The sequence below is a fragment of the Sinocyclocheilus rhinocerous genome, unplaced genomic scaffold (assembly GCF_001515625.1).
Source record: "Sinocyclocheilus rhinocerous isolate Xijiao unplaced genomic scaffold, SAMN03320098_v1.1 scaffold2974, whole genome shotgun sequence".
Lineage (NCBI taxonomy): Eukaryota > Metazoa > Chordata > Actinopteri > Cypriniformes > Cyprinidae > Sinocyclocheilus > Sinocyclocheilus rhinocerous.
Window position 1 is genome coordinate 587,937 of NW_015647039.1, and position 25,401 is coordinate 613,337.

General features: G+C 38.7%; 1 protein-coding gene across 3 annotated transcripts in view; it reads left to right on the forward strand.

The window, feature by feature from the left end:
- pcbp4 (poly(rC) binding protein 4) overlaps positions 1-20,337 on the forward strand; it is an 87,468-nt gene extending 67,131 nt beyond the window's left edge. Inside the window, exons 6-14 of one of the 3 annotated variants that reach the window (XM_016512750.1) lie at positions 1,793-1,924; positions 2,748-2,876; positions 4,115-4,189; positions 6,570-6,641; positions 10,591-10,632; positions 10,846-10,924; positions 12,716-12,768; positions 16,263-16,432; positions 18,212-20,337. In XM_016512750.1, the coding sequence (XP_016368236.1) occupies positions 1,793-1,924; positions 2,748-2,876; positions 4,115-4,189; positions 6,570-6,641; positions 10,591-10,632; positions 10,846-10,924; positions 12,716-12,768; positions 16,263-16,432; positions 18,212-18,533 (1,074 nt within the window). In that variant the 3' untranslated portion in view covers positions 18,534-20,337. Of the gene's footprint in view, positions 1-1,792; positions 1,925-2,747; positions 2,877-4,114; positions 4,190-6,569; positions 6,642-10,590; positions 10,633-10,845; positions 10,925-12,715; positions 12,769-16,262; positions 16,433-17,944 lie in introns of all 3 variants that reach the window. The other 2 variants (XM_016512752.1, XM_016512751.1) reach the window with 2 other exon arrangements.
- The last annotated feature ends 5,064 nt before the right edge of the window (positions 20,338-25,401 follow it).

The window sequence follows — 25,401 nt, forward strand, 5'->3', positions numbered from 1 at the left end:
TAGTAGGTGCATTTTAAAAATGTTTTCCCGATGAATCCTGGACTCTTGCTCAAAATTATAAATTAATATAAGAACAGCTACAAAAAAAAAAAGCTGTTGTCGTTCCATTCTGACGGATGACTGCTGTGACAGCTAAGTGGAATCCCGGAAAATAAACCGTGGAACAACTGACCAATGAGAGAACAGTTTACTCGCGCATGACTTGTATTAACAAATTTGGTCCGTTTAGAAACTTTGCTGTGTGAAGGCAAACCGCACCAAGAATAAAAAAAAGCAACATTGTAATAATTTTAATCCCTGTTTCAGAACAAAGGAATCGATCTACAGGTGTGAAAGCACCAGTCACCGTTATTAAGACTGAGGCATATTAATATCACTCCTAATTCTACCGAGAAAAGACTACAGAGGGCCACAAAGAGGCACTGGGAAGAGAAAGAAATAGAGAATATAATTTCAGTCAGACATGTGGATATTCCTTTCCACAGTTTTATTTTTTTCCACCCCCCCTTCGTTCTCTGGAGGTTTCGAGGCGAGCCGTTGAAAGAACACAACAACAGCGTCTCCAAACCTCTTGCACTGATGGAAACACTAAACAGAAGAAAAAGACTCACTAGCTCCATTTTCCGAGACACCACTCAAGGTGTATTCATTCGGCTCACGTAGGTGAGGTCTGGGTTGATGGGCAGAGAAGCAGCACACGCTATTTACATATCAAACCCGGCAAGTTTCCTGCTCTCCCACTAATTGATTGCAGCAGTGGTGGGCCACGATCCGGGCAGATATTTATTACCTGGTTTAATTAAAGAGAAAGCCTCTGAATCTGCACTGGGTGAATAATGGACGCTGGAGCTGATTTCTTGTAGTGGAAGGAATTTGAGAGTGGAACGTTAGTTGTCCTCCTCTACTTAGGTGCTTACCATAAGACTAATTCTGGATGATGTGTCAAATGTCATTTCAGATGGTCCACTTTTAATTTTTTCTGTGAAATACCAGGGGAGAATTTGTTTTTAATCTTCATGCAGCAGTTTTTCATTGAATGATTTTGTGACCACCATTAAAAGGTTACAAAAGAACACCAACAATTCAGCATAAAAGAGGATCATACAACTTGTCCTATTCAGACATTCAGGAAGTTTCTTTTTTATTGGGGTTTTGTTTTCGCACCTTGCGAATGCATGTCACATTTTGATAGAGACAAGTACGGATGACAGGTGGGTAAATATTGTTTAATTTGGTCATAAAAATCAATGGGTGTCTTCAACGGCGGTGCAACTGTGTTCAGTCAGCTATAACCTTTTGTTGGCGGGGCACATCGATCTGCAAACCCTGAATAGGGAAATTGATTAAAATGGCTTTGGTAAAGAACATTTCATCAGATTGCAATCAAAAGCCACAAAGGGTCATTGGTACACAACGGCATTTTCAAACTTCAAACAAACCTTCTGAATTATGAGGAGCAGATCTTTAACCATGGTTCCAAACCACTCTGAATCAAAGTCCCCACTCTGCCATCAGGGGCGTGTCTACCCCAGGTGCCCCCCCTACCAGATGTCTTGCGATAGGCTCGCATGAGGACGAATCTCTCCACTCTCACTTGTTTAGTGAGTGTACACGATGTATTATAACATACATCGTTCCGCAAACACAACCCCCCCCCCGGCCACCCTCTTTTGAGCCAGTGCCCCCGACTGGCCCCCCCATTTAAAATGCTCTAGACATGCCCCTGTCTGCCATAAAAGCCACAGTTCAGCTTTCAGTTAACACGTCATCTATTCTATGTTTGGCCCTCAAGGACTTGGCTGCTCTTGTGGCGAACGGCACAGTCACCAGTAAGCCTCCAGTCACGCTGCGGCTGGTCATCCCGGCCAGCCAGTGCGGTTCCCTCATAGGCAAGGGCGGCTCCAAAATCAAAGAGATCAGAGAGGTGAGTGCTTTTCCATATCCCTCTTTCCTCCTCCCTAGGACGTCCATGTTAGGACTGCTTGCTCCGTTGCATATTTCATGGGTTTGGATGCCAGTAAAAACCCATTTATTTTACATTTATGGTCTCTGGGCTGTCAAGATGGTATGAGGTAATGGTGAATGGTCTGTCATGCTAAATTTGGTGTGTTCCGTAATGCAGTTGCAAGGGGTGTGGGGAAGGTTGTTGGAGTTGGGGGAATATCAAGTGCGTTAAGCTAATCAAAGCAAGAAAGTAAGTTTTGAAATGGGGTATGTTTGGTGGGTTGCTGGAGACTTTCAAGTAAGCAGCACCAAGTAAACAGTGCATTCCAGTGTTTTAGCCGTACCCTCTTGCTTCATTGGGTTTGGTTAAGCAACTCCTGGATTCATGTTTTTTTTTTTCCACTGTGGGTTTGATTATAAATGTACATGTATTTGGTGGTTTTACCCTAGCAATACTTTAGGGGGAAATTGCTGGAAGTTATTTAAATTGAACAAACTATTTGGGGACATCTTCAAAGAGAAAGATCTAATTGCAGTAAAGTTAGGGTTTGGGTTAGTCCTCATTATTATCCATTTCCTAGGTCAGGGGTGTCCAATCCTGCTCTTGGAGGATCAGCAACTTACTGAACTCCAGCCCTAAATAAAGACACTTCAACCTAAACATGCTATTTCAAGGTCTCACCTGTCAGACAGGTGTGTGGGAGCTAAACTCTGCATGAAGCTGGCTCTCTAGGAGCAGGATTGGACAGACCTGACCTAGGCAAATCAATGTACTAATGATCTGTTCTTCCTTCGTGTGGCAGAAAACAGGGGCTCAGGTACAGGTGGCAGGAGATCTGCTCCCTAACTCCACAGAGAGAGGTGTGACGATATCTGGCAGCCAGGACGCTATCATCCAGTGTGTCAAGCTCATCTGCACTGTAATACTAGAGGTAATTTGACTCTGAGCAAATCCATTTGGCTTCATTAACGCAAGATTTTTATGCATGCATTGGCCTTGAAAAACTGTTATGGATGACTATTGTGTGATATTCCTAATCTACAAGACGTCAAATGCTTCTGTGCTTCAAAGACTGCATACTGGTTTTCAGTTTTAGATTTAGTGGCGTTGATAAATGGATATGATACATTTCTGGAGCCTAAACAGATATTTTTACTGCATTTTGCATGTCAAATACTTTTTCCAAAGATACTCGATCTAACTAACTGCATGTTAAAAATCATTACAGTAATGATTAGTGAATGCGGTCTCTCAGCTGTCCCACAGCGTGAAACGCATTTGCTCTCAAATGGTTTTCTATGCACATAAATGGTTGAAAAAAAAAAAAAGGAATTTACACTTTTTATTCAGTGGGATTGTACTGAATGCGTACTGCTTGTTCTGTTTAATTTTTAAAGGACCAGATGAGGGGCAGATTGTTGACTGCTACACTGCCCATTTTAGGAATCCTCAACTGTCTGCCTGCTCCAGAATGCAAATTATGCAAAGTCACCCAATGAATATTTAAAAAGATTCTTTTGTTTGGTTGAGCAATTGTGGGGGATGCGCTTCACTGAGTTTTCATCACTTTGGCCTTATTCTGACCTATTAATCGAATTACTGCATATGAGCAGGTACAGTTATTTATCGGTGTACTTGTGTTTTATTTAATAAAATATGTCCTTCAGGCACAGATGACAGCTTGTCTAGGACTAATAGGCCAAGAATGATTTGACAGTCATTTTGTAAATGTATTTTATTCCTTTTTGAAATTAAAATGTAGGTTTGAACAACAGACTTGTAGAGTTGCAATGATGCTACATGCTCAGGGCACATTTTCTGCATTGCAAGTTTTCCATCTGAGGATATCATGAGCAAGCATTAATAGCATTCTGAAATAATTTGGCCAAATGACTTTCTGTGAGAGGATAATGGTATGCTTTTAAGTGATCCAATGAAGAGCCAATCGATAAATGTTGCATTTGTGCACCGTGTCAGCATTTCCAGTCATTAAGATAATATGACCAAATGACTTTGCAAATGCCCTTAGGTAAGAGAAACCTTGATTTGTTCTAGACCTTTTAGCGCCATTGCAGAATGAGCTGAGAATGGTAGTCACAGTTTAATACTGAGGGTGAATCTGTAAAGTCCTGTGTTAAAATTAATAATTGTTGTATTTTATGTTTGTAGTCTCCTCCAAAGGGTGCTACAATTCCATACCGCCCCACTCCAGCTCCAGGCGCAGTGCTTCTTGCTGGAAATCAGGTAAAAATGCACATCAAAATGGCAAAACATGCGGTTCTTTCAACAAAGTGTCCCGCTTTCCTTATAAAAATTCACGACACTTAAAGGTGCGCTACAAATGAACAAAAATCATTTTTTGAGAAAGTACATAAAATCTGTGTGAAACTGTCTCCTTGCCTTACTCCAGTTCTTAACAGATCTCTTAACAGATAATACTGACTAATAATTTGAGCTGTCGGGTTGGATTTTGCAGGAATTGTCAGTTTGACATCATTTGTCTTTGTGTGGTCACGTCCACAAACTTTTGTGACATTATTTATTTTAAAACAATTAATTTCAATGAGATTTATATATTTTTTGATTGTTATGACTTTTCTTTTTGGAAAGGGAGTAATAATATACCTCTGAAAGTAACTTGAAGTTTTAAGCTTCAATCGCTTAAAGAGCCAAACATCCCGTAGTGCACCTTTATTAAGTGTTAAAGGAGTAGTTCACTCAAAAAAAAAAAACTTTTTTTTCATAATGTACTCACCATAAATCCCTCATTTAGTTTTAAACCTGTATGGCTTTTTCCTTCTGTGGAAATGTTGCATATCCTGGCCACTCTTTTTAAAATAATCAATGTGAATGAGTTGTCAAGCAACAAAATGACAAAACAATCACAAAAGTAGTCCACAAGTCATCTATTATATTCCAAGTCAAATAATGACAGAATTTCATTTTTGGGCGAACTATTCCTTCAAGGCCTTGTTCACACTGCACACAAATCTGATTTGTTTTTCATATCGTCTTCAGGACTGGCTGTCCAAAGTGACATTTTGCAAGGAATGAAATTGGAATCCATTTGTTCAGACAGTATAGTCAATGTCTGGTACAGCTACATCGATTGTGACAGTCATGACGCAGGTGTCATCATGATGCCAAGAGAGTTGTTTCTTTTACAGCTGAAATTAGCAAGTCGTCATTGTGGATGTCTATTATGGCTTCTCACCATGGTGCTAAAAATTTTAAAAAAGGATTACAGTATTTAACTGTATGGGTATTTTAAAGTATGAATGTAGTTAAATCAGGTTTGTTTTTTGCAGATCAGTCTAGAAATAATGTTTGTATACACCAAAAAAAAAAAAAAAAATCCTGTGTGAACAAGGTTTAATAGTCTCAAATATAACCCTCATAATTAGTGCTGGGATCAAGCAGATCCAATTAACATCTCCAAAAACACAAAACCCACCTGTAAATATGCTGTGTGCACTGAAAATACTTAATATTCAGTTGACTTAATATAGTAGAGTTTCATAAAGCGCCACACAGCTGACAGAATGCTGCCTCTATTTCCTTTAACAAAACGCATCTCTCCATCAATGAAGGGTATTGGTAAGGACAGTCTATGTTTTTATATATTATATTTACAGTCTATGTAAATATTTCTTAAGCCTGTTTGTTGTGTGTTCATTAACTCTGAAGTCATTTAAACAAAGTATTGCAAACATATATAAATACATCTAAGATTTAGTTCCATTTATTAGGTTACACTGTTATAAATCTGTCATCCAGCCAATATCATATTGTGAGAAATTCTTACAGCCTCAATAGACCTTATTCAGTGTGAATGGCATTTGACGCAAATGAAAATGAGACTCTGGAATGGAAGTATATTCAGTATATTCAAAACCTGAAACACAAATTTGTGTGTAAAAAACATTCGTAAGTCCCAGTTTTGTCGGAAGATATATTTTCAGTGCTTTGACTAAATTTGTTCGTAAAACCATTCTCACTTAAGTTGTCGGATTTAATGGCCTTTGAACAAACTGTGCTTCCATCTTTCACCGCCTTGTTTTCATCCCCATCAAATGAAGTATGCCGTCTACCATGACTAAGGTCTATTGTTTCACTCTTTAATCTATCGTTTGCTCCATTATTCACTTCACATAATTCTCTAACACGTCTCCAGAAGAGAGTAGAGAGGCCGTTATGTTTATTCATGTTGACACGGCTATTCATTATCAACACTTCTATGCATGAATAACAGTAGCATTAAGATCAATCAAGCTCATGAATATTCCACACCATTAAAAGTGTTGTGAAGTCATTCACCAATGGCATAATTAAGAGGACTGGCAGAAACTTTGACGTGCGCACTTATGATACATCATCTGTTTGATATATTTACCTGTCTGTCATGATGAGTAAGATAAATGTGTAATAATGAAATTAATGTTCATTGCTTCATCTTTTTTCTTCATTAACACTTTTCTGTCTATTCAAATCACACCTAATTGTAATGACAGCAGTAACAGCAAAATTTACGCTAATGTATATGCGAAATATGCATATTTGTAAGACTGATGACATGCCAGTGAAGCCTTGGTTTGTGTCTCTGTCCCCTATTTGCCTTTTTAAGGTTTTCGAAACATCAGAGTTTGCGTCTCACCCGCTTTTCTCAGTGACTCAGGGAGGGCTGGATCTGCAGCAAGTGAGTATAATTTATCCATGACGGATAATATAGGGAGCCATGCTTCCCACTATTTCTTTATTTGCCTCTTTCACCCCTGCATGGAGATGGGAATTCTGTTCCCCTCTGTCATTCCTCTTGCCGCATGTTGCAGCCAGTGTCCTCCCCACTTGAGCAAGGGAGCGAGACTATACAGCAATTAATGTTTTTAGACATGAGATTGTTTTTCCACTTGACGTTCCATTCAGGCATGGCTTTACCCTCGACCCACTGCAATTGTATTAATTTTTGCTGAGAACTGAGTTTTGACTTGATTTTATAAATTTGTGTAAACTTTACAGGTATTAAATATAGGGTGTCCCCAAAGGCTGTGGCTGCGGTCCGATTATATTTACAAACTTAAATATTTGGTAATAAAGAAATGTTTACCCCAAAACACTTACTTTTCTACATTTTCATGTAGCTCTTATACATACAATTATGAGCTCAAAAAGATGTGCACCATATTACAAAATGTATGCATCCATATTTTGTGTGAGGAACTGACCAAAATTTAGGTTGCACTTTATTTTACAGTACGTGTACTTACATATACTTACAGTGTACTTACAATGTACCTACCTAAGAAAGTTCTGGTAATAGCTGGTAACTACATGGGGTAGGGTTAGGTGTAGGGGTAGGCTCAGGGTTAGTAACTAGTTATTACCTAGTTATTGTAATTACTATAATAAGTACATAGTATGTACATGAGGAACAGGTTGAGGAAAGTTGATTTTTCTTCTTACTCCAAGTTTTCAAACAACTTTGCTTTGATGTGTATAATTTACAGGGTGGAAAAAATATAATTTTTTAACAGTATGAGGTGCTTATCACTGCCGTTTCTGTGAGAAACATTTATTCTGGATGTTACAGAGTTACAGGATACTCTGCTGCTGTGGGAAGTTCATTTGAGGATATTATGATGGTGTGAATGACTGATAATCTCTCGACTTAATGTTCAGGTCTTCTAGGCAGACTGTTATCAGTGTATATGTGCAAGTTTTACTATGAAGATTAACGGTAACAGTTGATAGCATCACCCATCCCCCATTCCCAAGTCAGCAGTTAAACACATTGGTGAAAGAATGTTTATCATGGCCTGGAGACACACAATATCAAGGCCAAGTCTGTTAAGTGTGTTTTAAAGGAATATTTCCTCAAAAATTAACATTTACCGACCCTTATATAATTGCAAATCTGTATGATTTTCGTTCTTCTGTGAAACCCAGAACAGATGTTTAACAGAATGTCTAAGCTGGTTTTATACACATAAGAGCAAATTTGTGCTCAACATTTGGTTTGTTTTTGAGACGTGAGAACCAGTCGCATTTGTTGTCACTGTTTACTGGCATGATGCAAATAATATGCCAGGTTTGAAAATGTGGATTGGGATTGAGAGCTACGGCGGAGGGCACATATTTTCAGTAAAACAACTAAAATACGGTGTGTTCCTCATACACAGTTGTTTTATGGACAAAATGTATGGCCTTCTTTTTTTTTGGGGAGATTGACATTCCCTTGTCACTGTCTGCTTTCGTTGTATGGAAAACAACCGCAGAAATATTACTGAAATCATCCTGTGTTTTGAGAGTGAATTAATGATGTCAGAATTTTCATTTTTGGGTGAACTGTTCCTTTAAGTGTCAGCCGCCTCTGACTAATGCTGATGTGATGGCTAAAAAGGGGAACCATGTGACCTTCCAATACACACACTCTACCTCGAGAGCTGTAAGGACGAGGTGTCAGGCCCGAGCAATGACATTCTCTTAAACGAGCGAAGATAAATGCTGTCTGCCAGGAGACGGGACTGACAACATCACCACAACTCTTGCTAATGAAGGCACCACGTATGTGTGTATGTGCATAAGGATTACGCAGCGTTAAGTGGCTCAGCCAGGCGATTAATGCTTTTCTACATTATTTACGAGCGTTTTGAGCACGGAGGACAGGAAGGAAAGAAATAATAAGGAAATGACTAAAATTATGAAAGCTCCGCCTCCTTTTCACTACTCTAAGTCCATTCCTGGTAGGCACATGTATATAGCCAAGCTTTTGAAATCAAGTAATAGTTCACCCAAATGAAATTCCAGTTTATTTCCATTTTGCTACTAACCTTTTTGAAAGCTATCAGGCTCCAGAAAGAAATTGCCATTAAAGAGGTCCATATGATTTATGCGCTATATTCCAAAGATTCTAATGTCAAAAATAGAACAAAATTTAAGTAATCAATAATCATTTACTTAAAATCGCGATGCAATGAGAGAAGTGTCATGTCGTTTGTATTCTGATGTTCATCCAAGTGAAATGAATTATCAGACAAGAAAAAAATGTAGTGCACAGAACTCATTCTTTGCATAGGTTGTTTTTTGAATGTTGAGATGTGGGTGTTGCATGCAGAAGTGGAGGCAGATGAACGCAAGCTTGCATGTGGTGGGTTTAAGTGGACTAAATGATTGGAGAAGTCCTGTATACATCACGAGAAGTCATTTTGATTTAAACATTACAAGGTCAAAATAAAAAACTTACAGATCCAACTGTGAACATGCATTTAGAAAATAGATATAGTGAATTTTCATTTCATGCCAACTTTAATCTTCTCGGCTCTCAAATCTCATTTGCATTCAAATGACACATCCAGATGCGCTGTCAGGTTTGAACTTAAATTGCGGACTTTGCTCACACAAAGCTGCTGTACTACTTTAGAAGTCTCGGAATGTAGTGCACGTCTTAGTTTGCGATTTTGTCCTTTTTTGAGCTTGACCTTCTAGTTTGCAAACCCCTTTTTTGTGTTCCATGGAAGCAAGTAAGCCATATTTTCAACATGTTAAGCACAAATTTAAAAGGAAAAGGAGGACAAACAATAAAGATAGCAAAACAAAATGGGAGACTATCAGAGACATTGAAGGGTAAGGGGTGCCAGTCACATAGCAAATTCTGAGCTCACCTCCGGAGAGAAGCTAAATCCGTCCTGACAAAGAAGGGTCATGTTTTCCTCCCAAACAATGTTTGCCTTGAGAGCTGTGACCAATCATTTTCATTAACTTGGCTACCAGAGACATAAACTAGGGTTGCTCCTCAACATAGACTGCCATTTCTGCATCACTGATCTTTTTATTTTATTTTCCATTTTATCCTCCCTCGGTTTCTCTCTCTCCTTCTCTCTTCCACGTGTTTAAACTTTTAAACAGGCTTATGCAAGAGAACCTCTGGGAAGAGCATGCAGCGTTCTCTGTAGCTTTTGCGTCTGGCTATTTGGCTTCTCATTCTCTTTGATGCACAAGCCTTGATTCAGAGATCTTCTAGTTTCACATCTGTCCCCTTTAGAAAGTTTTTGAATTATAAAGGCGGGAGGGTGGTCTAGAGGGGTCAGAGACTCCCTAGTTCTGGCCAAACCAGTTGACAAGTGCCCAAATACCTTTTAAAATCAGCCAACAGTCCACAGAAGACCAGCAAACAACTCTAGGCTTGTATGTATATATCTTGTATAGATATATACCAATAATTACATATCAACTCATATTCATAATTTAGTGACTCTTCCCACTTCAATGAACAACTGTGAACCACACTGATAGTTTTCACATGTTAAGTAATTAGCCAATAACATATTGAAGTCAATGTCAACATGAAATGGCATGTGTAACCCATTTATTTTTGTGAGAAAAGAAATGTTGGGTGAAATGTTCATTTTAGGAAATTCTGGTTTTGTGTTGACTTTAAAGGCACAGAAGCACAAACTGCTTCAATGTTTAGGGTGTGTTAAAGTTATGTGTGTGTTCGACATTTCATTCGGTAACATTAGGCAGTTTTGATTTATATGCTGTTAAATATTTGGTGATCACTTCTATCACTTGTTTCCGCTTCTTCACTTGTTTTTGGATTCAGAGATTCTGTAGAAGATGCATAACACTCCTCAATATTTCTTTTCCAGGCTTATACTGTACAAAACCAATACGGCATTCCACACTCAGAGGTAAGAAGCTTTAGAGAGAACTTCTGAAAACCACCTTCATACTGTGTAACTTCCATTACTTCAGAGTTTTTGTGAAGTAAATTAGCTTGTTTTACACTTGTGAATGAAGTATATGGTTCAATTCTCAGCTGTGTATTATGATAAGAATAATGAAACCCTTTCATCCAAATGAAATTACATTTCCCTCCATTTTTTCTTTCTCTTTTATCACAGTTGGCCAAGTTGCACCAGTTGTCCATGCAGCAGGGTCTTGCCCCCATAGCTCAACCCACAGCCACCCAAGTTCTGTCTGGTATGTTTTGCCAAACCAGGTTTCTTTGAAGAGGAAGATAATGGTTGGGATTACAAAAATTATGGGTTATACACTGGCTTAGACTGTAATCAACTTGTTGCCACCTTGGTCACACAAACAGGATTCCCCTTTTTAATGGTTCACAGGAATCAGTAAAATGGTGTAGAGGTGATCTGACTATGTTTTCAAATGCCAGGAACAGTGTGAATGCAAATATTAGGTTCTTTTTCCACTCGGTTAAGTTTTAGTCTACTTCTAATAGGTCTAAACTTCTTATAGAGAGAACTCAAAAGAACTCGAAAACACCTAATATTTACCCAGAAGCACAAGTCTGCTTTAGCAGCACTAAATCTTTGCGTACAGTGAGAGTGGGTGTGACAATTCCACCTGAGAACTCAAGCTTAAGTACATGGATTCAAACAGACCCCCCAAAGACCCAGACCCACATGCAGATTACAGCTGCAAAAATGGGGCCAAGCTTTACCAGCTAAAGAAAAAGGAGGGACTCTCTCATTTTCTTGCTCCCTCACTTTGTTTCCCTTGCACAGAACCAGACATCCAATTATACAGCCACCCCAAGTTATTCAGTGATGTCTTTCAAGTTGTCTGAAGATTCCAAACATTTGTCAAAGGTTTTGTTGTGTAAGCCCCTCTAAAGCCAACAGACTGTTGAATATTATGGTAAATAAGCACTTTCGGTGCAAATGTGAGAATCAAAAAGCCCCTTTGAGGAATTGAGTGGTCGAAAAAAAATGTAATAGTTGCCCCCTGCCGCTAAAACTACAAGAGCACATACTATCATGATATGGCTGGGGAATTCGATTATGTCTGAGGTAAAAAGCTCATCAGTCAAGGCAATGTTTCAGTCTATTAAATAGGCCCCTGTTGGGCTGGGAAGCACTGCTGGGTCTGGTCCTCCTGCTGAGACAGGAAGTAGATGGATAGAGAAACAGGCTAGCTCTGTGCCAGTTATTAGCGGTTAGGTGATAGCACCCTGCTAACAGATAGGAGAACGCTACAGAGCATTAGTGGCATAAAGTTGATCCACAAAAGATAATTTTGGGTCACAAATAGGCCTATGTTCAAGCTAAAAGGCTCTTTTATAGTAGACCAATTTAAAAGGGTTATACATTTGGTACTTTGTGAGGTAACCTAGTCTAAGGGGTTGATCAGTTGGACTAGCGACTATCAGGATATGAGGGTTGAGGGTATCCTGGTAAACCACCCTGACTAAGCTAATGGGGACTAGTGATTGACCACTTTAGGCTGGTATAACCTGTTTTTTCCAGGGTTGCAAGGATAAAGAACCTTTATGATTTACACACCATACATAATTTCAAAAGCAATTTCAGGTAGTCCTTCCCCAAACTCATGCCATTAGTTGAGCTAATGTTGCTATGTTGATCCAATTAAACAGACTGCAATTTGGTTTGATGCCACTGGTTTGGTTCAGTCCTTGTCTTTTTGAATGGTCTAAATTAGTTAAAAATTGGTTTTGGGCTGTAACTTCATCGCATCAGTGTAGAAATAACCTGAACTATTTTACTGTTCTTCCTTTGGGTTGTCATTTACAATGAACATGCAAAAGAGTAAAGGGGGAAAGAAAATGCACTGTGCATGATGGGTGAAAACAGCACATCCTAAGATTTCTCTTGTCCACGTAAGTTCAGAGGAGTTTCTGTCAGATTTGGAAGAACACAAATGCTGAACAAAAAGAAAGGGAAAGAAAAAAGTAAGCAAGCAAATTATCCTATGGTTTGTTTAACTTGGTACCTATTTCTTTTCCAACAGGCATCGAGTCCAGTTCCCAGACAGCATCACAAGAACTTCTCATTCCAAATGACGTAAGTGCAAAAATCTCTTTTTGCAAGTATCACATTACTCATGCTACTCATTGATATTCCGTACAGCAGCACTTTTGCTTTAGTAATAATGCTTGATTTATGTTTATGTTGTTTATGAAGACATTATTAAATCTTTGAGGATGGTCAGATATTTGTTTTAGACTTTAGTTAAGTGCTTTCTGAACATGCAAAAGAGTAAAGGGGGAAAGAAAATGCACTGTGCGTGATGGGTGAAAACAGCACATCTCTTGTCCACGTAAGTTCAGAGGAGTTTCTGTCAGATTTGGAAGAACACAAATGCTGAACAAAAAGAAAGGGAAAGAAAAAAGTAAGCAAGCAAATTATCCTATGGTTTGTTTAACTTGGTACCTATTTCTTTTCCAACAGGCATCGAGTCCAGTTCCCAGACAGCATCACAAGAACTTCTCATTCCAAATGACGTAAGTGCAAAAATCTCTTTTTGCAAGTATCACATTACTCATGCTACTCATTGATATTCCGTACAGCAGCACTTTTGCTTTAGTAATAATGCTTGATTTATGTTTATGTTGTTTATGAAGACATTATTAAATCTTTGAGGATGGTCAGATATTTGTTTTAGACTTTAGTTAAGTGCTTTCTCTAGAAAGCCTGGTTCTTAACATTTTTGAGAGCACCTCTCATGGCGCACTTTGGCCATGCAGAAATCCAGAAACTTTTTTCGTTCAAACAGACCGACTTGTGTCTTTTTATCTGTCCACCCCCTGCTCTGCTAGAAGAGCTTCACAAGATCCAGTTCAATCCTGTCATGGCGTCTGACATGCTTAGCACTCCTCTGCTGTCAAAACAGAGACGGTAAATAAAGCCAGAGCCTTTTGTCAGAGCTCTAGGTTGTGGTACAGACCCCGCACCCCAGGGGCCAACGAGACGTTCCCTTCATGCCTGCTGACTGGGGCTCCCTCTCGCCTCCACGTCTCCCTGATATCACAGGATTAATCGACTGGCGAAGGGCCCAGCCATGGACTCTGACCATACTCAATACATAATTCAGCTCCCATTGTTTTGTTATTTTAAGCCCTTATGCCAAACTAGTAATAATCTACAATTAAGGCAGCAGTTTTTAGTAAAACCAGTGCTGTTCACATATGACAAGTTTGTGTATTGTCTGACTTTCCCCATTTTCAGTGTCTCACACCAGTTAACAACAGTTTATCTTCAAAAAAAAAAACTTATTGATTCATTGTAGTGTACACGAGTACATGTCTTATGTGAACTACTCTTTACTCATTTTGTCTTGTTTGTTGTCAGTAAATGTAGTTAGTAATCTATTATTCTTAGTATACGCCCTGCAATTTGAGAAATATTTTAGTTATACAAGCCAACTGTTCTATTTTAATCTTACATAGTGTATATGCATCTTTGATTTCTTGCGCAGCTGTAATGACTGACAAACTGAGTGGATGGAGTATCTAGAGTGATTCCGTACAAGCGAAGTCATTGACTACCTTGATGCACATGAACAAGAACTCAGCTCTTATCACATTGACACCAGCTTCAAGTAAATCTTGACTTCCTGAATGCATTCATTAGGTGCTAGACCTCATTTCTAAACCTCAGCGTACATGATAAACTTCAAAGGAACTTCACCCATTTCTCCAATCAAGGGCTAATTTAACATGCTTGTACATTCATATTCCTGCATAAAGCCATAAACAGAGCAATGGAAAGCATGTATTATTGAAATTCCCTTACAGCGATGCAATTCCAAGGCAAGGCGACATCAAACAGACATCAAACGCCTGGCAGACTAAGTTGTTTATCATTCGCAATCAGGTTTCTCTCTAGAGGAGCAGTTTCTCCATGGTGAACCATCCCCTTAAATCGGCAGAAACACGTCGCAATTAGATTGGGATCAGATCAGTGCTTGAGAGCAGCAGTGGCAGCAGATGCAGCTGGTCCATAACGCTACCTGTTCAGAGATTGCCCTGTGAGAGGTGGAAGAGACCATCAGTGATAACCGTTTTAGCTGGCAGGAGATGTCCATGCTGCCCAGACTTTCAAAACTAAGTAGATTCACCTAAAATAGACCTGTCTCCAGCTTGACTAGGGTATAAATACCTGTGTTTTTCGCTTCAGACAGATTTGACCCCTAGCTTGCAACTTTCAATGGATACGAAGAAATCAATAAAACGGACTAAACTGAAGTTTTTGTTTGGAACTGGTAAATTTGACGGCTGGAGGAGGTTGTGTGGGTGTCAATACTTTGTTTCGTTGATATATTGCTTCAGGATGGATAATTCATAGAGTTCTAAAAATGAAGGATATCAGTGGGCAAATATGTGGTGCAGTGCAGAGGACATGCTGGAATCCTTTACGTCAGGGTGACAGAGAGACCTGGCGGTCGACTACAAGCACTTAGCCACAATCAGCTGAGCCATTAATAGCCCCTGGGCACCAGGGAGAGCGGTGTGACGAATCAGGAGCTTTGACGTTCATATGACTCGTGAGGAAAGGAATGCTTTGTTGAGCAATTCTTGCCCACATAACCCAACTCACACTCAAAGTGAGGGTTGGGGGCTGGGATGTGGAGTGGACAAAAGACTAGCTGTCAATCATTTGAATGACAAACTATTAACTCATCCCAGTTGGGGTCACTCCACTTTATCATTGTCTAAGCTTGACTTCAAGCCCTAAGTTCACCCAACCCCCTTGGTCCGCTTTCTTCAGGCTGTGGACACCTTCTACAGAAGGTACAGTAACCCCAATCTGGATTCATCCAGCAGGTTTTTGGTGTGCTGCACGCCCTCAGATTTTTTTAAAAACTTGATGCTGCCACAGTAGGATGAATTAGTTCACCAGCTGCTGTTGGTTTAAACTGACCGCCTGGATCTGCAGAACTATTAGCAGATGCTTGTTACAGAGACAATGCCATGCACAGACACAGCCTTGACACTTTAGGCCCAGATGAACAAACATAACAAACCAGCACCTCAAAGTCAAACATGATGACATGCACACAAAGACAGACTTGAGTGTTTGTCAAGAAACACATTAGATATGGGCATGAGAGCGCAAATAGTGTCCCTGAAATCAATAGTCACATGGGCAGTAGGACTGTATACCATGTTTTATGAATTTCTGGATTGCATTTGAATAAGCTCCTGGGAAATTATCTTGATGTGGAGTCTGAACAACAGTTTTAGTTTTCTTTAAATTGGTCGTATTGTCATAATGTTTATTTTGCAATTTTGTACCATGAGCAGTGATGTCCCATCCTGTTCCTGGATGGCAACTGTCCTGCAGAGTTTAGTTCCAACCCCAATTAAACACACTTGGACCAGTTAAGTTCTTCAGGATTTCTAGAAAACTCCAGGCAGGTGCGTGGGAGTTAAACTTTGCAAAACTTTGGCCCTCCAGAAGCAGGATTGGACACCCCTGTCTTAGACGGAAATAGTGCCAAGGAATAGCTGTGTATATATATTTATTAACCTGATTGGTATTTTCTTTCCTCACAGCTGATTGGTTCAATAATCGGCAGACAGGGTACAAAAATCAACGAGATTCGCCAGGTGTCAGGAGCTCAGATCAAGATCGGCAGTCAAATGGACAGCACTAGTGACCGACATGTCACCATCACAGGCTCTCCAATCAGCATCAACTTGGCCCAGTATCTAATCACATCCTGGTAAGCACTGGAAGCCATCCCAACATAACAGATCCAGGGTGTTTGAACTTAACCACGTGTTTATGTGGCATATTTTACACCATAATGCTATAGAGGACCCTGAAGTAGGAGACCTTGTCAAAACCTCTGGGAATATTCAATCAGGGGCCTTTCCTTGGAAACTATGGAGTTTGCTGGCCAAAAGAAGTACTCTTGAGCAAAAGCACTGCACAACTACAAAGCAAGGAGATGTGGTAGAAAGAAGCCAGGCTGAGGGATTGGCCAAGTTTCAAGCCAGAAGCTTGTTAGAGCTTAAAGGCAGAGTATTTTGGCTGCTTCATAGAAAGACAAATTTTCTCCCACGAGATCTATGCAGTTGCAATTTGATTAAATGTTGTGTCAGGCAAGAAAGCAGTAAATTCCTGACAGCTCGGTTCCTCAGCAAAGACTTCTCCATCAATGCTGGGGCAAAATTTCATTTGCTAATGTAACAAAATTAATAGTTTTGTTCTTTACCCAGGCTTATAAAAATACTTCTAACGTCAGTTCAATTAACATAAGGAATTAGCAAAACACTCATAATAAATCTGAACAATTCAAACCAATATTGTTAGTAAAGTTCAAGTCAGTGACAAAAAGACGACTCAAATTTATTCTGTGGACCCGAGCATATGCATTAATGAATAATAATGAGGAAACAGAATTGGACACCACTCCAAATGAGTGGCTTCTTTATTTATTCCCGCATTTCAGTATTGGCTAGCAAAGAAATTAAGATTTCTAACAGATGCAGTGTCATGTGCAAAATAATATATTAATTCTTCTAGCATATTATGACTCAGCAAGTCGACAAGAGAGCAATAATTGGGTCTTGAATGAAATATTTATGCTTGTCTCAGGTGTGTTCAACAAGCAGACCGGTGCAGAATGTCAAACTCATTCTGAGAAGCCCCTCATTATTTTATTTGAAAAATGTTACTCAGGCATCCTGCATGGAAAAATTACTATGTTGGTTCCAAGATATTTTGGGAAAGCTTTTGTTGTTTTGTTTCTGTCTTAATATTATTGATTTTAGTGGTTTCTCATCAGTTGAATTAATATCATTTTGGTTTTTGACAAGTGACGGCAACAAACGCCGATCCCAGAGCAACCGAAGGCACTCTAGCATCAGAATACTTCCTTAATGAGTCAGCTCCATGAAGCCATTAAAAATCAAACATGATTATTCATGTCCTGGATCAAGTCTGGAGACGTCACCCCCAATCAATGTCACTCTCCAAGAATCCTTCCTCGGAGACAGACGTCTCGTTTCAATGCATTGCATCAGAGAGTTCTGCATATTGAACACACCCCCTACTTGATAATGTCCCGAGAAATCAGTTATACGCCCTCGATATACATTAATGGCAGAGCACATTTGATTACATGCATTTGTCAACATGGTACTCAGTGCAATTGCATCTTTTTGACGATTTGATAAAAGATAAAGGAAATGCTACTGAAATTGAAATCATTTTGTTTCTTTTCCCAAAGCCCCTACCCAAGCCATCACCCTGAATTAAACAGCTCCTTTCCCATGAGTGCCAAGGTCCCCCCTCAAATAATCTGTTGCAACCACCAGCAAAACACACCTCTCTTATAATTTTTTGTTTCTGTTTTTTGATTCTTTCTTTTTTTATTTCTCTCAATTTTTGTTTAACATGTCTTTTATTTAACCTTCTAACCCTTCTCCATCCGGCTCCCCTCCCTTGTCCTTCCACCCTCCTCTCCTCCACCTCCTTCCTTCCCACCCTCATACAGTTTAGAGACCGCCAAATCCACTGCCCAGTCCTCCTCCATGTCGACCCCTGTAGACCTCAACATGAGCTTCACCCAGACTGCTCCCCCTGCATCGTCCTCTGCCGCAGCCCTGGCAGCGATGGGCGGCCTGCCCCACGCTCCAATCTTGGGCGCCCCCTATACCCTTCCCCTCTCCAGCCTCCTGGGTATCAAATCCATCCCCTTCCTGGCACTCTCGGCCCCTGCTGCCCCTGCCCACAGCACCTTGGCCTCCTACACCGCCAAGATCTCCTCCGCCAATGGCATCAAGAAACCAGAGAGACAGAAGTTTGCGCCCTACTGAAGAGGAACTACCGAGTACCTCCTTTGTTTCCGAGAAAACGACCGGAGAGGAATACTTTAAGGTTCTTCTCTTCTAGCCTGATGTAGCGGTGTATATTTTGGTTTAATAGCTTGTCCTGAAAAACTGTAGGAAAATAATCGCATAATTTTTTTTTTTTTCCGAGGTAGCCGCTAAAGCCATAGACTATTCCTAATCTCCTATTTTCCCGAAATCTTTACACGTTTATTGTCTGCTCTTATTTATTGATAATAACGAAATATTCCCGCAAAGAGTTTATAACGTAGAACACTGTTGACTGATGCTAATCTCTTATGTATCAGTTTTTATACAATGATGTCTGTGAATGCTTCTGTATACAACTTCCTGATTTTTTAGAAATCTTTAAATGATGTATTAAAACAAAATATGAAAAAAAAGGAAATGTTTTTAAAATGACAACAGATTCAAGCATTGTTTTTGCGTTACATTTTTACGTTTTGTTCACATTCGTTTTGAAATGTTATTTATTTTATTTATTGTGCGGAGTGTTTCTTTTACAGTTACTGTTGGTTTTCTGTAACGGCTGCAGGAAAAAAATATATCTTTTCAAATCTCTTCCATTCAATCATGGTTACATACATCCTGAAAAATACACATGTCTAAGTAACCACAAACAAGATAGCTGTTTAAGTAGTGAGTTGCTTTACTTTCTATGGGAAGTGTATAGTGCCACGGTGAATTCTGGCGTGATTAAATATCCAAAATATGAAACAGCTAGCAAATTCATTTCAAAACTTTGGCTAGCTATGGCTGAGTATGGACAATATTGTTTCAGGGGGTTTCTTTCACCATTTCTAATGGCATAAAATGACTACTATGCATGGTGACTGCCCTTGTCGGAAACTAATGCTGTATGTTGACTTGGCCCCTCACACGTACACACTAGCAAAGATAGCTAATGCGCAGGTCTCTTTGTTGATGGTCATAAAAACAGGCAGTGTTGCAGAAGAGCAATATTGGTTTGAAAATGCTAAAGTACACATATAGCAAGACCTACACATAAACATGCTTCAAGTGTAGCTACAGTAACCATTATGCTCGATCACAGAGTATATTACGTGGACTGACTTTTTTTTTTTTTTTTAATATAGAAATAATCACACTTATTTTTCTAAACCTAGAGTCCTAAAAATTGAATGTGACCACTCACACGATTCACTCACTTGGTAGATGTAATGTAACCTTGACTCGTGTTTGTCATTTTTTTCTTTATCGTAATGTTTTTGTTTTGTTTTGTTTAGATCTTCTCAAACGTCTTTCCCATACTCATTTGCATGAATTTAACTTGGCGTCTATGCAAAACATTTCGGGGGCGGTTCAGCAAGGTATCTTATGTCATGCTTCATAGATGGCCCTAAATAAACCACCGTTGGGAAAGGGCTATCAGCAAAGGCGGAACCCAAGACAAGGGTAATGATGCTCTCGCAATTTATGAACCATGCTATGTATAATATATATACATAAATATATATATGTTATATTATATCCATATATCCCATTCCAAAGCCTAACACATAACCACCCTTTCACACACTATATGAAATGACACAGTGTGGCTATGACACGCACTGTCACACTTCACCGCGATAATTCCACGATAGCCGGACATGGTTTGAAAATTGTTCAGATGCTTGAATTATCCGAGGTCTGGTTTTTGGATTCACATGAGGTTTTGTTTGTCAGCCTTGGCATAAATGCAACTCTTGTTTTAGTTTTATTCATCAATGCCATACAAAGGAATAAAAACAATACTGTATTAACGTAATCCAGTCTCTTTTGTTCTTTCTCAGCTGTGTGAAATGAAACAACATTAACATTAATAGCGGAGTGTTTTAACAATTCAAATAAACCAGCGATTAAAACCAAGCCCTAAGGTACAATGTGTGTTTTACTAAAGCAATAATCCACTCAAGGCCAGTACATTGCAGTGATTTTGTCATGGGTAAGAGGTGTTGTTAAGGTTAGCCATGACACAAAGCCCCTTAACTATGGTAAAATCAGCGTACTTTATGACCTCCAGTGCAATGTTGCTTGCATAAAATGGCAGCAACAGTAATATAAGACAAGCAATATTCATTTTCTTCACAGTAATTTTCTTCAAAATCGAATTTCTGAGTTGAAGCTTGCCAAAATTTGATTCCAAGCTAAAAATACTGTGAATGACATAATTGAATCAGACTTCAGACACAGTAATTGCTTATAAGTATTAAAACTGTATATGTTAAGTCGGCATGACATAGAAATGCACCCTATGTATTTTCAAAATGCATCTTACAGATCTTATAGGGAACAATTCTTCTATGCAGGTTTCATTTTAAAAATATTTTTTGACCTTGTAATTTTTCATCAAAATGTCATAACTTGATCTTCCGGAGAAACAAGAGACTTCTCTCTGATGAATGCCATACTTCTCCAATCATTTTGTCCGCTTAAACCCTGCCCCTTTCTTAAAACTGACATTTTTACTGACAAAGCTCACATTTAGATCACATTCAGAATGCATTCAGCCAATGGATAGAACAAAGTCTATCCATCAAAAGTTTTTTTGTTTTCCCTTTCCGATAATTTGTATCACTTACATCAAAATATGTCGCTGTATGTCACACTATGTTGCTACATTACATTGCAACTTCCTCGCAAAATATTAAGATATATTAAAAAAAAGTAATAGTTTGAGGAATGCGTCATGAAAGTAGACAGTCACTACTGAACTCTTTTGACGCAGCTTATATAGTAACAGCAACTTTTTGCAAGTGGTGTAGTTCTTCATTAGGAATTTGACTATTAAACATTTTTGGTGTGTTTAAAGGGATAGTTCATCCATAAATGAAAATTGTGTCATCATTTGCTCACCCTCACATTGTTCCAAGCCTGTATGAATTTCTATTTTCTGCTGAACACAAACGATATTTTGAAGAATGCTGGTAAACAAACTATTTCTGGTAGCCATTGATGTCCATTGTATTTTTTTTCCATATTAAGGAAATCAGTGGCTACCAGCAGCTGTTTGGTTTCCAACATTCTTCAAAATATCTTGTTAATGTTCAACAGAACAAAGAACTATTCCTTTAACAGCCGTTGAAATTACACTAAATGGTTCACTAGATGCATATATACCATCTCTAATCTCACGCTACATCTGTCATGAAAGGTTAATATGCTTACGTTAGAAATCAAATCTTCAAATAAGCTTTTCTCTGCATTCATTACGCAGTATTAATTCCAACACACAGTCATTAGAAGATTTGCCTGTTCTGTCAACATCGACGTTACATTTTTACAAGGTTAGCATCCTCTCAAAAGCTAATTAAAAAGCCGTTGCGCAGTGGGCCGTTAAAATAAGCAATCTAAAATAAGACATCACACTTTGTTTGAACAAGTCTCTGTTGTGTCACTCAGTGCAGACGGTGTATTTTCATTTCTGAGGAAAAGCCCCTTGAGACTAGTACAGCTGAATCTCAATAGTGATAGCCAAAATGCATGTGTATAATAAACAAACTCTGCTATAATAACATGCTGACACATCAGCCGCCCTTTCCATCTTACTATCCCAGCGCAACCTGGGCCGAGAGTGCCGCCCATGGCGGTTTGCCATCACACCACCAAATGCAACGACGCCAGAGATGAAAGCAGTCTATGAATAAAGCTTACACCTCGCAGCAGCTGCTCAAACACAAACAAATTCTTGCAGGCGGGGTTTTCTGTCCCGAGCGGGTGGGGGTGTGTGTAATGACAGCCTAAACACAGTCTACATCTCTCACAAAGGAGCTCGCCGATGCCCACACACGACAATCTGTGACATCTAGTGCAAAAAAAACCCAGAAAAAAATACCCAGGTTTGGTGTCCTTCATTGGTGTTGACTGTCCATGGCCTGAGACAGATACTTTACAAGAGTAATTATGCAACGATAACTTCCTACACCCAGCGAGATCAATTATAATTTCAATTCACCAACAATTAAAGGCAATCTGGAGACAAAGCAGTTGGAAACGGAAGCCGGTAATTATATGGTGATGGCCATTTGACTGTGGTGGGAGCTCAACACAAGTGGGCTTGGCATGTGAATAAAAGCACACGCTCTGTGTCATGTACTTGGGGTAAAAAAAACCCCATCAAATTGGACTTGAATTCAGAGGAAACTGAAATTCATCTCAGCCCATTAAACAGAAACTAGAGTGCATTTTTAGCCTAAAGCTATTCATAATTATTTAGGGCGACTGTGACCTTCGCCAGAGGCAATGCAAAAGCCTGTAAAATATTTTGAACGTAAGAAAAATGGAGAAAGCGAAAACTGCAAGTTTGTCTCTTATTAACATAGCAAACAAAACATCCAGTTTTCATCATGAAACCGTTCTTGAGATGATGGATTATTTCCCCTATACACCTGGATTTGCCCTTGGCAGTGTTGTATTAATATTATAGTATTTTGAATTAGGTTTTATTTTTATATTTTCAGTTTTCATTTTACTTTATATATATTTTCCTCAGCTTTTTATTCAAGTATGTGCTTCAACATATTTCAGTTGTTTATTTCAGATTCAGTATTTTCATTTGATATCTATTTCAGTTTTATTTAAGTTAACTTTCAGTTCGTTTTAAGTTAACAAGAACACTGGCCCTTCGTTACCAAGTTGTAGTATACGATCAAGTCTGATTTAAAGAGGCACAACTACCACTTTCTGGCCCATAAGCTTCTATTTTAAAGGCAAAGTGTGTAATTTCTGCACCACCAGAATTGAATTGCAAAAATAATGACCGCTCCCCTCATCATACATTGGTCAGGCAAACAAACAGCCCCGCCCATATTGTAATTAATATTCATGAGCCAAGACAACACTTCTCTTTTTTATTTAGTTTCCCTTGATGTACCAAAGCAACTAAAACAAATAAAAATTAATAAGAACTATAAATATTTACAAAAAAAGAAAAGAAAAAAGACACTAAAAATGACAAAACACACAACAAAATTACTAAAACTTGAACTAAAATTAAAATGAAAACAAAAAATTTAAACATTGTAACATAATGTTACATTAATGTAACATTAATAAAAAAAATAGTTTCTCAATGATACTAAAATATCACTGCCGTGAAACATGACAAAATCACAGTATATATTTTGTCAGCATGTGCCAGACAAAAAAATAAATAAAAAAATAAAAAAATAAATAAAATCAAATTTTCCTCAGCTTTTTATTCAAGTATGTGCTTCAACATATTTCAGTTATTTCAGATTCAGTATTTTCATTTGATATCTATTTCAGTTTTATTTAAGTTAACTTTCAGTTCGTTTTAAGTTAACAAGAACACTGGCCCTTCGTTACCAAGTTGTAGTATACGATCAAGTCTGATTTAAAGAGGCACAACTACCACTTTCTGGCCCATAAGCTTCTATTTTAAAGGCAAAGTGTGTAATTTCTGCACCACCAGAATTGAATTGCAAAAATAATGACCGCTCCCCTCATCATACATTGGTCAGGCAAACAAACAGCCCCGCCCATATTGTAATTAATATTCATGAGCCAAACAGAATCTCACAGTTTATGTAATGAACAGCCAACAAAAAGTAAACTTACTGAGGAAAGCTGTTAACAAGAAGACTCATCTTATACAAAAAGATGAACAATTTTCACAATGTTTTAGGCCTAATTATTAAACTTTTATGACAAAAACACAATCTCAGTCAAGTGTATCCATTGCAGCCAGTAAAATATATATATATAAAAATTTAAACATTGTAACATAATGTTACATTAATGTAACATTAATAAAAAAAATAGTTTCTCAATGATACTAAAATATCACTGCCGTGAAACATGACAAAATCACAGTATATATTTTGTCAGCATGTGCCAGACAAAAAAATAAATAAAAAAATAAAAAAATAAATAAAATCAACAAAAAATACTATTTTAAGGCAGAAGTGTTTATTGACCAAGACAACTGAGCATTGAATATGAATATGCATGTAATACATTAGCTGAGCATTCTCCAAATAAAGGTCAACACAGTCTTATGACACAAATATAGGTTTTTCAATGAGTAATTCTTACATTTTTAATACCACCTGCTGCCACTTTCACCAGCAACATCAAGTAGTAAAGGATGATTCATGTTCGGCCCGTACTTCCTGTTCCAACAGGAAATACTGTGCATGGCTTATATAATGTTCAAGTGAATGCAGTTTTAACAGATTTGTGTCCCTCCTAACAATTATTTGGATCGATACGGCGTCACAAAAGGTGCGTTGGTTCATTTTTACTCCCTGTAATTACGCGTCTATGAGAGTGAGTCACACGGGCAGATCTGAAACTTACACAGCAATCCTACAATCAGTGACAATGAGGGTTTTCAGCACAGGCAGTCTAATGCCAGAGATCTGAGTGTTAAGTGATTAAACATTCGTCTCGTGAGAGGAGTCTGTCCCTCGCGCTAATTCACGACAGTTTGTTGAGCACACAGCCCATTCATACACACATCATGTACAAACTGCCTTCCCATTCACTATATGCAAAACAAACTGTGAAAGGCACCACTGAATGTCCTGCTTATCAACACAACCATTCTGAAGTACTAAAGCTTCCTTTTGGAGGCTGAATGACATTTCTTTGTGCCTCTGCTCATCTTCTACCTCCCTGTAATAGTGATCCTCAATCCAATAGCATCAAACTCCTCACCTCGTCTCAAAGGCCTCTGAAGTTTCCTCCCTCGGCGTCCCAGAGGGCCACACGTGCCCTGATGGTTCAGGAGGACAATCAGAAAACGGGATCAATCTGGGGCTGAAACAGGAGGAGGTGAAGCACCTGGACCCCCGTCACTGGAGGGGAA